We start from the raw sequence: 14,839 nt of genomic DNA, 5'->3' as shown, positions 1-14,839 counted from the left end.
CTTATGTTGTTTGCTTCTCTCGACTGGACGATCCTTGTAACACCCCGTATTTTAAGATATTTAATAAAATATCTTAACATATGATTTAAAACCTAATAATAATGAAAAAGAATAAATATGAATATTTATAAAAATAAATATTCATTTAAAAGCCTTTATAATTTGATAAAAATTCAAACGAACCTTAAATTTTGGAATAACGAAAATAGGGTCAAACGAACTCCGTTTTCATCGATTCAAAATCCAGAACACTCATCTCGAAGTTCTCTAACTACCCTCCGAATTTCATAATTTTTGAACTCCATTTAGTACCTAAAAACATCTGCTAAAACCTATACCTCTAAATAGGACGAAAATTTAATTATGTTGTTGATGGGCCATTTTAATTCTCCAAGAATCCAGCCCCTGCAACCCAGTCCAGCCCACGTTGAAGATACCCAGCCTTCACCTTAATACCCAGCTTCTAGTAATCACAAGAGAACCGGCCAGCAAACTAAGCTAGAAACTTAGTTGAAACTCAATGTTAGTTTGTTAAAGATTGAAGATATTTTAATGCCTACGTTCATTCCCCCTCCAGCGCACCAACTTGCTGAGCAAGTTTACACTTCAGCCATTGGATCATTTCTGCCCCAAGTGATCCGGACCCTTCCTGTTACTATATATTGAGTTGCAGCCCTTCGGTTTCACGCACACTACCATCTCTTCTTTCTTTATGATTCTTTGCATATATCTCTCGGTTTCTCTCTTTTCCTCTATAGCTTTCTTCTTCTCTTCTTCTGAACGGTGGCAGAAACTCTGGGCAAATTCATACCTGCAGTTTCTCCTTCCTTAAACAGAAAAGAAAAGAAAAGAGGAATAGAAACCCAATAGAAGCTCTCCATCTCTCTTGCTTGATATCTCTGCAACTTTCTTCAAACCTCTTCTTCCCTTTGATAGTGCAGAAAATCAGAGAAGTGCACTCTTTTCCCTCAACTCTTCATCACACTGAACCTAAAGAGAACTCGGGAAAATCACTCTCTTCCCTTCCCTTTGTGTATTACGGACAGGCAGAAAAACAGAGCATAAAACTCTGATTTTCCTCCCTATTATCTCTCGGTGGATGCCCATAATCAAGAGTCCAAACTCAGAAAAATTACCCAATCTCTCCCCTCTTCTCTTGGTCCAGCAAGGATCCTTTCATTTTTTGTAGTAAGCCTCTCTAACTCTCTCTTTTTTCTACTCTCTGTGTGTGCACGTCGGGGAAGAAGAAAAGAACAGGGGAAAGCAAGAGTAGAAATGAAAAGAAAAACAAAAGAAAAATGCTTGTTTGGTGGGACCCACCCATGTAAGTAGGTTGTGCAATTGTTGTGCCAACCTGTTGCGTAAGTAACAAAGCTCAAAACAAAAAAAGAAGGGGTACACGTGTGTGTAGTTGGTTGGTAGAAAAGTAGAAGAAAAAGAAAAGATAAAGAAGAAGAGGAAAGTCTTGAGTCAACTTTGATAAAAGATAATGGAAAAGAAAAGAAAGAAAAAGAAAAAGGAGACTCAAGGACCACTTTCTCTCTTTCTCGTGAGTTCTTCCTATTTCTCTTGTTTTGATTACAATTCAATACACATGTGTCCCTCTTGGTCAATTGTACGGTCAACAAGCAAAAGGAAATGAAAACAAAAGAGAAGAAAGATAAAAGAATAGATAAGACAAAGTTGTGTGTGTTTGACGATGATGTGTATGGGTTTTTGTTTAAAAGGATATATATATATATATATATAACAACTAGAATAAAGTAAAATAATAAGAAATTTGGACATATGGTACTTTTAATATCTCAGTATTTTGAGATATTTGGTAAGTTTTTAATTAAATGCTTTGATTTATTTTATGTAATTTTTAAGTTATTAACTTTATTTTAATACTTTGTGATTTTACTATACCTATTATTTTAAGTATCTAATGTTTTAAATTGTGTTTTAACAGGGTATTCCAAATGGCATATTTAAACAATAAATCACGTCATTGTGATGCCCGAGTAAAAAGTAATATTTTACAAAAGTGTTGTTGTGCCGTCAAAAATTCTAAAAGTATTTTTAGGCATTAGTGTTACTAATGCCATTATTCTGCCCGGATTTTATAAGAATAAAATAATGTTATTATTCTATTCACTTGTTTTGAAACATAAAGTTCATTATTTATATTTGGTAAGCTATTATGTTTGTTTGATATAAAAATAAATATATATGCTTTTTAATGTTAAAGCTTTTATAATGTCATTTTAACTAAAAAGAGTGATTTGGTTATTATTTATAAATACCGTAATAATGCCCACACGAAATACGTGGTAATATAATTAACCTATTTTATGCCGTTATAATATTTAAGCAACATTAGAAATTGGGATAAGTGATTTATTAGTCGAAAGTGATAAAATATTAAAATAGGTTCTTAGTATTTTATACTAATATATTATCAAATGTATATAACTGTGCAGTCATTTTTCCTGTGGATCTTTCTTTGTAGCAGAGAACTGTGAGTATTTCTTACTCACTCGAGGGTGATGCTGAATTTCCATAATGTTGTGGTTTCTGTTTTATTTAATTGTTTGCGCATGTGGATTTTGCATATTTTGTTATTTTAATTAATGAATTTAATTATTACAAAGTTGGGAGTGACGTCTGCCTGAGCCAAAAATATTAATAAACAACAGAGTAGGGAGTTACGTCTGCCTATGGAACAGGGAGTAACGTCTGCCTGTGCCAAAAAGATAATAAATTGTTAGAGGAGTGACGTCTCCTTAAAACTCGCTAAACGGGAGTTACGTCTCCTATCATTCGCTAAACGGGAATTACGTCTCTTATAATACGCTAGACAGAAATTACGTTTCCTTAAATCTATGTGTTAGAGTTACGTTTCTAAAGATTGAACGCAAGAAGCTCATGATTTATTTTATAATAAGACTGTGCATATAAAACTGTCATTTTATTATGTCATTGCATTGTGATATTTATTTATAATAAATCAGCAATTATATTATTATTGAAAACAGTGGACTCACTAGGTATTTTTGTATTATTATTTCTCTCTATATTATATATTAATACAGGTTATGAAGATGAGGAGTATCAGGATTGTCTAGACCTTTAGGCGATCTTGATGGCAGTATCTGAGACTAGGATGCCTCCTATTTTTGTGGACTTATATGTTTAGTCCATTATTATAATATTCGGAGAATAATATTTATATTTTTGTTAGTATGTATAAAATGTTTGTAAATTATCTGTGCCATACATGACACAAATACTATTTTAATGTGTAATTATTCAATTACACTATTTCTATATATTTTGAAGTATTTTGTTAGAAGCTCTGATGTGTCAATATTAAGAAAAAATATATTCCGCTGCTAACATTTAACTCTGGTGAGTTAGTAACGTTACATGGAAAAAAATTTAAAAATTTTCACTTACGTCTTTTTGTAAAAGGCGGGGTGTTACAATCCTTCATCTTTCTTCTTTTTCGGGCGATTGTCACACCGGGTTACCTGGGTCGTATTCGAGTAACACGGTTGGCAAATGAGTCGTGTTTGGATTCTATTATTCAACCCGATTAATAAACCGGGTCGGGTTCATATTGGACCCGCATATGTAATCGAGTCAGTCGGGTCGACACGAATTGTCAAGCCTAATATTTTACAAGCCAAACTTTGTATCGCCTGGCTCGAATACTGAGGGTTCCCTCTATTTTAGACACTTTGTAATATGTATTTTATTTTACTAATACTTACATGTTTTTCAGTTTGATAAATATACTTTGTATATACACATATTATTATGTTGTAAATTTTTGGCCTTGTTTGATAGTATACAAAACAATACAATACTGTTTTTGCGTTTTTTTTTTTTTTTTTAATATTTTTCACCACCAATCAACATTAAAACATTTTCACTTTTTCACTTTTTATATCACATCAATAATTTTTTATTCACTACAATCTAAAACTTTTTTTACTTTTCTATATATTTTTTAAAATTTTTATATCTCATCATCACTTTTTACTAATTTCAATATTTACAACCCACTATTCTGTTATTTTCTATTCTGTACGGATATTTGCTAAACAAACCCTTTATTTTGGATTGTGTTTATCATGTTTCTTACCTGTTTCTCGGTAAAAAAAGACGTTGACGGCAAACGTTTTCCTCGTCATTTTATAATATTATTATTTCTTGAAGTGCTAAAAAGTACAAAAAAAACGATCTCATCTCGGGGTAATGATTCCACGAGTGCTAGCACTGGGGAGCTTTCGCAGGTGACAAAGGCTACCGAAATCTGAATTGCCAAGGACAAAAACGGTATTCTTCCTGGATTGACTTAAATAAAAGAAGCACCCAATCATATTTCATCCTTACCCAAGCTTATCCATAATGAGAAACATAAGATCATTTCCCACTCTTTCCCAAGCTATAATCCATTTTGAGAAGAAAAATGATAGAAATACATCAATTTCACAATAAGTATACAACAGCTCTTTCACATAGGGTGAGCTCTACAAACAACAAGTATACAACATCCCTATCAAGAGGTGCTCACGTGAGAGGGCTGTTGTATACTGTCGTACAGAAATCAATTTTCTTTCGAGAAACACGTGATCAATTCCCGGTGTGTGTGAAAGCTGACTCGGCTCCATACAAAGGATCGTCTTCGTCGCCATTTGACTCGCCAATCGACATCATTTGTAACCCTCTATAATTGTGAGAGGCTCCTCATCTTCAGCTTCTTCATAGTTAGGGAAAAGATTCAAAACTCTAGGGTCTCTGATTCTACGAAGCTATGCCGGTGGTTAGTGTCACCTTGGAGGTCGGAATCGACGGCGTCGCGGTGATCGCCTTCTCTAATCCACCCGTTAACGCCTTGGCCATTTCGAGTGAGCTCCACACCCGTTTTGATGTACAATTTTGGATTGTGAAGTTTGGTTTTGGCTGAGATTTTGGTTGGTTGGTGCAGTTCTTACGGGGTTGAAGGAGAAATGCGACGAGGCGGTGAGGAGAAATGATGTGAAAGCTATTGTTTTGACAGGTAAAGTTTGAGCTTGAGTTTTTTTTTGAAGCGATGCTTTGAGCTCATATTTTTTTCCTTTTTTTTGGGTACCGGTGAAGTTTTATTTTTTCCATTTTGATTGAGTTACTGGATCTGTGAGCTGGTGATTGCTTAGTAGTTCTAACTGAGAATTCTCTTGGAAATTGAATTGGTGACAATTCGATTCTATTGATTAGTGAATGTTTGGTGATAACCTGTGGCTCCAACACGTGCCATGTTGATCTTTGTCAATATTGTTGAATATTTTTATTGGAATTTGTGTTGTGAGACTGATAGGTCGAGATGGCCTCTGATATATATTGGTATTTGTTCATTGAAGGCAAAGGAGGGAGATTTTCTGGTGGGTTTGACATCAATGTTTTCGAGAAGATTCACAGGACTGGTACGAGTTAATTTGACATACACTGTACAGTTGAGCTATAGAAGTGTATAATTTAGAGTCTGGTTTTGTACTTGAGAATTCATTGCTGTATTGTTTGGTCCGGCAGGGGATATTTCGCTCATGCCTGATGTATCGGTCGAGCTTTTGGTCAACACAATCGAAGGTATTTTCCCAACTTTAACCATCAGGATCTGAAGGACTTATTATTTTCCTGGAAACTTATCAGAAAAAAGCTTTTTTGGTGGTTTTTATAGAAACGACCGATTATTTGAGCATGTTAATTTTGTTTCTTCATAACCACAGATTGCAAAAAGCCTATAGTTGCTGCTGTGGAAGGGCTTGCTCTTGGAGGTGGCTTAGAATTGGCACTGGTTTGTGCTTGTTGTTAAGCAGGAGCGATTTCCTTTATTTCACTTTGTCTTTTTCTTTTTCGTCTTTCTTAATGAATTGATGGTCATTGCATGATTGCCTCATTCTGGTTGGCCTCTTGCAGGGATGCCATGCACGTATTGCAGCACCAAGAACTCAACTTGGCTTGCCTGAGCTGTCACTTGGAGTAATTCCAGGGTTTGGAGGTACACCTGCATTCACAGACACTCACACACCCGGTTTATTGTTAATGTTTAATTTTTCATCTGTTATAACTGTGGACTAATTGGTTATTTTATAAGGTACACAACGTCTTCCAAGGCTTGCGGGGTTGTCAAAGGCTGTTGAGATGATGCTGGTAAACATCCCCTCGATCCAGATTTTATTTTCCATTTGCAATTGGTTGGAGCTCGTAGCTGACTTCCTGCACTTCCCAAATGCTAGTTTGTTTGTGAAGGAGTGGTAGAAGTTTTTTTGTTCTTTTTGGCAAGGAGGCAGAAGATATTTGATGGAATCATCCTTGTCGGATAGAGCAGTCAAAAAAAAGGGAGAAAACTGTGGTGTTTACATGATTACCGTATGATTTTGGGAGAAAAGTTACCCTTAAATATAAAATCAGAGCCTCGATACATTGTTGTTTTAGATTTCAGGAGTGTTGAGTGGGAAGGGACATTAAAAGGGTTTTCATTGAGCATTCCTTTTATCTTGCTTTGGTTGGATGGTTGCATGCCAGTACATTTAACACCTACTTCTAATCTCTGGTTATAACAAAATTCTTTTTGAATCATCAGCCATGCGATTTCACTATGATTTGAATGTACCAAATAGAAAAATAAGTGCCTAGGAACCCATTAAAATTCCTTACTGCAAATATGATGTGGGAAGAGAGAAACCTCCACGCATGCTCTTTATCAGAATAATTTTGTTTGGTGTCATCCTCTACACCTTCTGATTGTGTCTTTCTTTTGTGAGTGGTTGAATTCCTTTCTCATTAATCCCATCGAATAAAATTTGTAGTTATCCAAATCAATCATGTCAGAAGAAGGGAAGAAGCTAGGTCTTATTGATGCTATTGTGGCCTCTGAAGAGTTGCTGAAAGCATCTCGGCTTTGGGCTTTAGATATTGCTGATAGGCGCAAGCCATGGATACGTTCCCTTCACAGGACTGACAAGCTTGGTTCCCTATCTGAAGCACGTTATGAATTGAAGATTGCAAGACAACAAGCCAGAAAAATTGCCCCAAACATGCCTCAGCACCAGGCCTGCCTTGATGTGATCGAGGAGGGCATTGTTCAAGGAGGATATAGTGGAGTTCTAAAGGTATCTTTGGTTTTGGGAGGTTCTGTTATCATGTGTAAATTATGTTCCTTCGGAATAAAAAATTTATACTCTTTTATATTACTAGCAATTTATGGTTGTCTTTCCTCTAGGAATCAGATGTTTGTTCTTGTTTGCCAGAGCAGGCATGTTTGGTTTACCCGGGAATCATAAGTTAATATTTATGAAACAGCTGGCTTCTCACGTGTTCATGTATGTGCTAATAAATGAAATTATCATTGCAGGAGGCGAAAGTATTTAAGGAGTTAGTCGTGTCAGACACTTCAAAAGGACTTGTTCATGTCTTTTTTGCCCAACGTGCAACATCCAAGGTACTAGAAGAGATGCGAGTACCCCCTCCCCTTCGGCTTTTTTGTTGTTTTTTTAAGTTCAGAAGTTACCAGATTTGCGTGATCCTTGCTTGCTCGCAAATGGCTTTGTATACTCGTTTTCTGTAAATTCTGTATTTTCATTATATCGTACTGAAAAATGCTATGACAGATTCATTAAATTTTGACTGAAAAAACCTAGATTTTCTTGAACTCTTGGCTAAGTTGTAGAATCCTAGGCGCTGCAGAATCTGGGGTTAGTGGCTTTTGTTTTTGAGTGGCAATTCTTTTGCCTAACCAACTGTGCGGAACCTAATTTTCACATGGGTTTTGCCAACAGATTCTTACTCAAATTTTGGTTTTTGCGATTCTCATAGAGGATAATGTTCTAAATCCAGAGAAATTAACACATAATGTAAATTTGTGAATGATATGTGTGCAGTACACTGACTTATTATATTATAGCTTGTCCGCATCTCTCTCTTCCAAGCCTCCATTCTGTACCTGTTATGTGTTTCAATACTTGCTCATTATATGATTGAACTTCATTACATGATTGAACTCAATTTTTTGCAATTTTTTTTTATTTTTTTTATTTTTTTTATTGTAAGTATTATGTGGCTACTTTTATCAAAAAAGAAAAGAAAAGAAAGTATTATATGGCTATTTAGGGGATAGCATGTCTTTTTGATATGGTGAGTTGTTATATTGCTTGTGGTTCTTATTTTGATGATCTTTTCTCTTCCTGTTCCAAGATCATGAAGAACTTGAATCTCCTTTTGCTTTCTCAGTTTAAGAAGTACAACTGTCGTTTGCTACCTTCTGCACACAGTTGCCTTTTAATAATGATAACACTTAATTCTGGACGTTCGAGTTGTTAATAATCAGCAGAGTGTGATCTGTGTCCGTTTGCTAAAGAATGAAAATTCAAGTTTGATTTTTGTAGTTTTTTTAACCCCAAGGGGTTGGCTCAAGTGGTAAGGGCCTTGGTCTTTGTGGTAGTTCCATGAGGTATAAGGTTTGAATCCCCCGCTTAGGTGCAGACAATTCTTTAGGGTCAGCTCGCCAGCAAAGCCGGAGTCTTACCCGATCTGTGTGAAGGGTGCGCTTTACATGGGTCTGAGGTTTACCTGACAGGGGTGGGTACACGAAGTGGCCCTGCTTTGGAGGGGTTCCATGTCATCAAAAAAATGTTTGTAGTTTTTTAAGTAACAGATTTGAGGAAGAAAAAAAAAAGGCCAATACAAGAACCACCTCAAGGAGGAGGGAAAAAAAAAAATCTTTGTGAAATTGTAGTGATGCAAATTATTAAAAGAAGGTCATCATAGATATCTTGGTTTTTGGACAAAAATGAACACTCATAAAGAACCTTGTAAATTCATCTAGGATCTGGAGATATAGAATTAATTTAAGCCTAATATGCTCAGTAGAAACATTTTTCAAATCAGTTTTATTAAGTTGTCCTGATTTGTATTGATAAACTGAATTCATTTGTTTAATTTTTCTCCTTTTCAACGAGTCTTTTCAGGTGCCTAATGTTACCGATGTTGGGCTTAAACCAAGGCATGTGAAGAAAGTTGCTGTTATTGGGGGAGGTCTAATGGGTTCTGGGATAGCTACAGCTCTTCTTTTGAGCAACATATACGTTTATCTCAAGGAAGTCAATTCTGAATATCTTCTAAAGGGAATAAGAACGATAGAAGGTGGTTACTTTATTCACAGGAGTTATTGGGATCCATTATGTTATTTCTTGTCTAGTTTGCTTTCACTCGGGAAGAACGGAAGAACATTGTTTAAACAATCTTAACCAAACTATTACCTGGTGTAATTGATGAAAAGTTATCAGGTATTATCTAAACATGTGACACTAAAATTAAGCTGCCTGTCTGGGATTTGATTTTCAACAGAAAATTTTATGCAATCTAAAATTCACAGCATAGCAGCTTATTGGCGCTTGTTAATTTTTGAATGATCTATATGTCAACAATGGAAAGTGATACCAACTAAGATTCATCCTGATCCACACTTACTATCAGAATTAAGGATAAGGAATCTGTTAATGAGTCTGTCTAATGCCTGTATTTACCAGGTGTTTTTTGCATTCTTTTCTGGTCTGGCTATTGAAATTTTTCAATGTTATAGAAACTTATGACTCTAAATTTTGTGTGACAGCAAATGTTCGAGACTTGGTAAAAAAAGGAAAGCTGACACAGGATAAGGCAGAAAAAACCTTATCAATGCTTAAAGGTGTATTGGACTACTCAGACTTTAAAGAGGTGGATATGGTCATAGAGGTGGGCTCAAAACTCATTCTGATAGTGAAGTTTGGAATTTCAAACCTACAAAATCCTTGCAGCAATAGTTTGTGTTGTAAAACAGGATGTGGTAAACTGTCTATGTTTGGCAGATGTGTTATTTTGTTCATGCTTACTCGATATGTTCTCTTCATCTGCTCATTATCTTGTGTTCTCTGATAGTGAAACATCTTATGAATGGACAATCCTTAGTGCTGCCTGTTTAACATCATTCATTTTTTCCTCTTTTGCAGGCTGTCATTGAAAGTGTTCCTTTAAAACAAAAAATATTTAGTGAAATTGAGAAAGCCTGCCCTGCCCACTGCATTTTGGCAACAAACACATCTACTATTGACCTCAATTTAGTTGGGGAAAAGTCCAGCTCTGAAGATCGCATTGTGGGGGCACATTTTTTCAGGTTATTTCATTTCTCTTCACTAATACATGCTCTCTATCATATGCTTTCTAAAGGTAAAGGTTGATATATATCCTATACACCTTCTGATTAGTTGTCTGAGTATGGTATTGAATAGTAGCTTTGGTACCACACTCAACCAACCAGATCCTCCCTGAGATTTTTGGCAGTAGATATCAAACCTGTGCTCACTCATCTTGCATTTAGGAATTTTAAAAAAGTGGTTAACCTAGGGTTCTTAGTTGGGCTCAGCCAACAGAGGGAACTACTCGAGTATTGAACTATGAGATTCTTGTATCATATAGATATGATCTGAAGCACAAACTCACTTCTCTGCATGACAGAAAAGTCCTCATTAAACAAAAACCAGGATACTCTAGTTTGTAGTAGGTCTTCTCCCCTAAAGTGTTGTTTGGTAGCCAAGAATGCCTTGAGCAACAAAGGTTCCAACCACATCTAGCAGGTTGAATTCTTTCATTTCCAATTGTCTCATAGGCAACCAATTAATTATAAGGCTCTTTTTGTTTCTCATAATATTTTTTGCCTGGTGTAAGTAAGGGATCTCTTCGTACCCCAGGTTCTGTGATTTCTTCATTCAGGAGAACTGTTGAAAGCACCTTCTGGCTTTTTAAAGAGCACTAAAATCTCAACATGCTAAGATATTAAGTAGGGCCGCCTGTCTGCAGGGGTATAATTTGCATATAAATTGATAGAGCTTGCATAGATTCTTCGTTCAGGATATATTTTCAGTTGAAATTGTGGTTATTCTGTTCTAGTTTGACAATCAAAACTGAAAACATGATTACAGGGGCATGTCTTCTTCTTTTTCTTCTTTTCTTCTTTTCAAAAAAATGAACCAAGCATGATGTATATACAATTGTAATATATTGGAATTTATTTACTTTGTAAGGGTTGACAGTTTCACCTTCATGCTGTTAAGTTTATCAACAGTATTAGTGTTTTTTGGCAATGCATCAAGGTATCCCATGATATTACTATGCTATTTTAGTACTGTAGCACTCCTTTGATTCAAGCATTTCTACTGATTGTGATGCCTTTGGTTTATGTTTGGTTAATGTGGCTCTTTGATGAACAGTCCTGCTCATGTGATGCCTCTTCTGGAGATTGTAAGGACAGAGAAGACATCTGCTCAAGTAATTCTTGATCTCATGACAGTTGGGAAAATTATTAAGAAAGTTCCTGTAGTAGTGGGTAACTGCACTGGCTTTGCAGTCAATCGGACATTTTTCCCATATTCGCAAGGTGCACATATTCTGGTAAATTTAGGTGTGGATGTGTTCAGAATTGACAGGGCAATCCGCAGTTTTGGCCTCCCCATTGGTCCTTTCCAGTAATCTTCTTCCCTTAATATTATACTTCTCATTTCTATTGTTTTACGTGCATATGTGCATGTGGTAGATAATTTTTTTGCCGCTGCATGTGCTGGGGGCAGGGGGAACATCTTAATGGAAAAAAAAAAAAAAAAGCATGAGGAAAAATCAAGTTTTAATTTGGTTATAGAATAACCAATAGAGACATAAGCTTTATGTGACTTGAGCTTTCTGGTTAGGCCTTAAAGCTGTTTACATTGTCACCTCGTAGAAGGCCTCAAACAGTAACCTTAAAAATCATTTCAAATCTTGATGTTGATTACCTTGTCCTCTTGAGTTGCAGGCTTCAGGACTTGTCAGGATATGGAGTATTCATTGCAGTTGGGAAAGAATTTGCTAACGCATTCCCTGACCGCACATTTCAGTCACCGTTGGTTGAACTTTTGGTGAAAAGTGGAAGAAACGGTAACAAGGACTTTTATAACCACCCATATGAATCTTGCTTATTTTCTTGAAGTTGCTAATCCTTTTTTCATGTTTACCACCTGGGTTCCCTAATGCACTTCCATTATTTTAGGTAAAAACAATGGAAAAGGATACTACATTTATGAAAAGGGTAGCACGCCAAAACCTGACCCCTCAGTGCTACCAATTATTGAGGAGTCTAGACGACTTACCAATATTATGCCTCATGGAAAGGTACCCTTGCTCCACATCAATATATGAATATTCCATATTTCCATTACGTTGTACCACTTCAAATTGTGGTGGCCCACTTTTTATCTTATGACAATCACAATCTTGAATATAACCTAATGTGTTTGCTGGATTATGTTAATGCTGGCAGCCAATATCTGTTACTGACCAAGAAATAGTGGAGATGATACTCTTTCCGGTGGTGAATGAGGCATGTCGTGTTTTAGATGAAGGGGTAGTTGTTCGAGCATCAGACCTTGACATTGCATCTGTTCTTGGAATGAGTTTTCCGTCATACCGGTGAGTGACTTTATGACCAGTATCTTCTTAAGTTGGACTTTCAAGTAATCATTCTTCCTATTGCAAGCTTTTTCTAGATGCTTCCTGGAATATTTTCATTAGATATATATCTTATTCAATTGAGCTTATATAGAAATTTTGCAATACTATTTATCAGTCTTTATGCTCAGCCAAATTTGTATGCAACCCGTCTGCTCATTTTGAGTTCATCCTCTTGCCAAACTGTGAGGGTTGTGTGTTATGTGATGTCACTGATGTACACTTAAAAAATTATCCCGAGGCACCCTTGAATGCATAATTGAGTTCCCCCATCCCTGCGTGGGGCCCTTCCTCTTAATGGGAGCAATTTGTAATTGCTGAGTTTTTCTGTGCCATTAAGTTGCTATATCTTGCATGCATAAATCTATTGGTAAATCAAGTTCTCCTCTACTTGAAATCTACAAGTTCAAAAATTAGGTTTACTAAGTGAAGAGGGACCATGATATCCTATGGAAACATCAGAATTGCATTATCGAGAATGAGAATTTACATATTTTCACAAAATTATTATCCGAAATGGGCTCGAGATATTGAATCATAAATACGGTATCTCACAACTCTTACATTTCTTTCGCCTAACAATACTATCTCATAATCTCACAGCTATTGTTTATCTTTTGCAGTGGTGGTATTGTTTTTTGGGCAGATGCAGTTGGGCCTAACCATGTCTATACAAGTCTCAAGAAATGGTCACAACTATATGGCAATTTTTATAAACCATCAAAGTTTTTGGAAGAAAGAGTGACAAGAGGCATCCCGTTGGTAAGAACCCTGGATCAGCTTCTTGTTTGTTTCATTTCAATTTCAAGTTACCTTGAATAGCTTAATTGTTTTCCATGCCATTGATGGGGAGGGTTAATCTCTCTCTCTCTCTCTCTCTCATGGCAGTGAACCCTTTTGTTCATTAAAAAAAAAAAAAAAAAGGGAAATGACATTCTTGCTTTTTTCTCCTGCAGAGTGCACCTGCTTCATCGTCTCCAGCATCAAAGTCACGCTTGTAAGCAGTAGTTTAACATTCACTCCCGACCAAAAGCATACTGAGCATGGAGAAGAAAAAAGAAGTCTGCTTGTTCGGTTGGTAAATAAAAGAAAAGTCATGTTTATGGCTAGCTTGTAATTTTTGCATATCGTCGAAATAGTAAAGATTGTTTGCTTTTGAAACCGTAACTATCCTCTCCCGTCCCATTTGCTTAAAAGAGAGAATAAAATGGTTCTTCGCAAGTGTAGAGGAAGGGCTTATCATTTCTCATTGGTTTGAGGTCAAAGAGGAAGGGTGTGTGTTTCTCACTCTTTTCCCTAGCCTCAAACAAATTTTTTTTTTTTTTTTTTTTTTTTTAAAACCCAAATTCGAATGTATGCTCAAAGTTTCCCTGTTTAGGTTTACAATCTCTTTATCTTTTACCCAAATTAAAAGATAGGAACGAAAAATTGATTAAAAAATATAATTAACAAAATAAATAAATAATTCAACAAAATTGAATTATTATATAAAACATGTTTTATTGATTTACTTTACGTCTAGCATTAATTTATTGAGCTGTCTTGGATGAGTTTTTATATTTTGAAATCACTATACATGACAAAACAATTTAACAATGTTCGTTGTCAAAAATGCTCTTTCAACCGTAGTTGTCGCAATTTGTAATATCAATGATTACGTTATCAATGAATAAACTAATGGATAAACTGAAAGGTAGGAAAACTCATTAGGATAAACCGAGCAATTCAAGTTAATATCTCCTTAGTTTCCAACAAGCATTAAACTTTTTGTCATTTGTTTTAACTGTAAAGCAAGTTTGGAGTATAGTTTCTTAATCAAAATCATTCAATTTCCTGTTTCGGGAACCTCTGATGTAAAACAGTGAAGATAATTGATACACATGCGTTAAAGAAAATGCAAATTAAAAACAGGCATCTCTTTGTTGTATCACGCTGGTTAGTTGTTGACAATACGAGCGATCTTGATCTATTCTTTTTTCCCTACTTCTCAATATAATACAAGAATTCCGAGAGGTGTACAACTTCAAATGAAAAAAAAAAAAAAAAAAACTACAATTACCCCATTTAACTGAGACCCCGATTTGCAATTACTGCACAAAATTTTAAAAGAGTAACGATCGCTTCAAATTACCTATTACTTTTAGTTTGCCCCCTTTATTAGCATTTTGATGAAGGCCAATTTTATCAATTTTTTGTTAGACTCATTTTATTTAAAAAATCATATCTTTTGATGACATCGGATTGAGACAAACTTGATGGTGTTGAAAAGCTTATTCAGAGGGCTATAACTTTGTAT

The 14,839-nt window shown here is 35.6% G+C and overlaps 1 protein-coding gene across 1 annotated transcript; it reads left to right on the top strand.

The window, feature by feature from the left end:
* The first annotated feature begins 4,671 nt into the window (after positions 1–4,671).
* LOC133857054 (peroxisomal fatty acid beta-oxidation multifunctional protein AIM1) lies at positions 4,672–13,710 on the top strand. Its single transcript, XM_062292159.1, has 18 exons — positions 4,672–4,898; positions 4,979–5,050; positions 5,391–5,453; positions 5,560–5,616; positions 5,757–5,824; positions 5,947–6,034; positions 6,131–6,180; positions 6,840–7,142; positions 7,385–7,471; positions 8,997–9,171; positions 9,641–9,762; positions 10,017–10,180; positions 11,274–11,528; positions 11,852–11,973; positions 12,086–12,207; positions 12,356–12,504; positions 13,167–13,305; positions 13,500–13,710. Exons 1-18 carry the CDS (start codon positions 4,805–4,807, stop codon positions 13,542–13,544), a joined length of 2,175 nt encoding a protein of 724 aa, XP_062148143.1. The 5' UTR covers positions 4,672–4,804; the 3' UTR covers positions 13,545–13,710.
* Positions 13,711–14,839: the final 1,129 nt, after the last annotated feature.

Source organism: Alnus glutinosa, chromosome 14, assembly GCF_958979055.1.
Source record: "Alnus glutinosa chromosome 14, dhAlnGlut1.1, whole genome shotgun sequence".
Lineage (NCBI taxonomy): Eukaryota > Viridiplantae > Streptophyta > Magnoliopsida > Fagales > Betulaceae > Alnus > Alnus glutinosa.
Note: the sequence above shows the minus strand (reverse complement) of the source record. Positions and strands in the feature narration are given on the sequence as shown.

Bases quoted from the DNA above. Each gene is read 5' to 3' on its own strand.
- LOC133857054 (XM_062292159.1), top strand. From the start codon at position 4,805: ATGCCGGTGGTTAGTGTCACCTTGGAGGTCGGAATCGACGGCGTCGCG. The intron at 5,617-5,756 runs GTATTTTCCCAA...TCATAACCACAG, and splicing joins TTTGGTCAACACAATCGAAG to ATTGCAAAAAGCCTATAGTT. The intron at 6,035-6,130 runs CTGCATTCACAG...TATAAGGTACAC, and splicing joins TCCAGGGTTTGGAGGTACAC to AACGTCTTCCAAGGCTTGCG.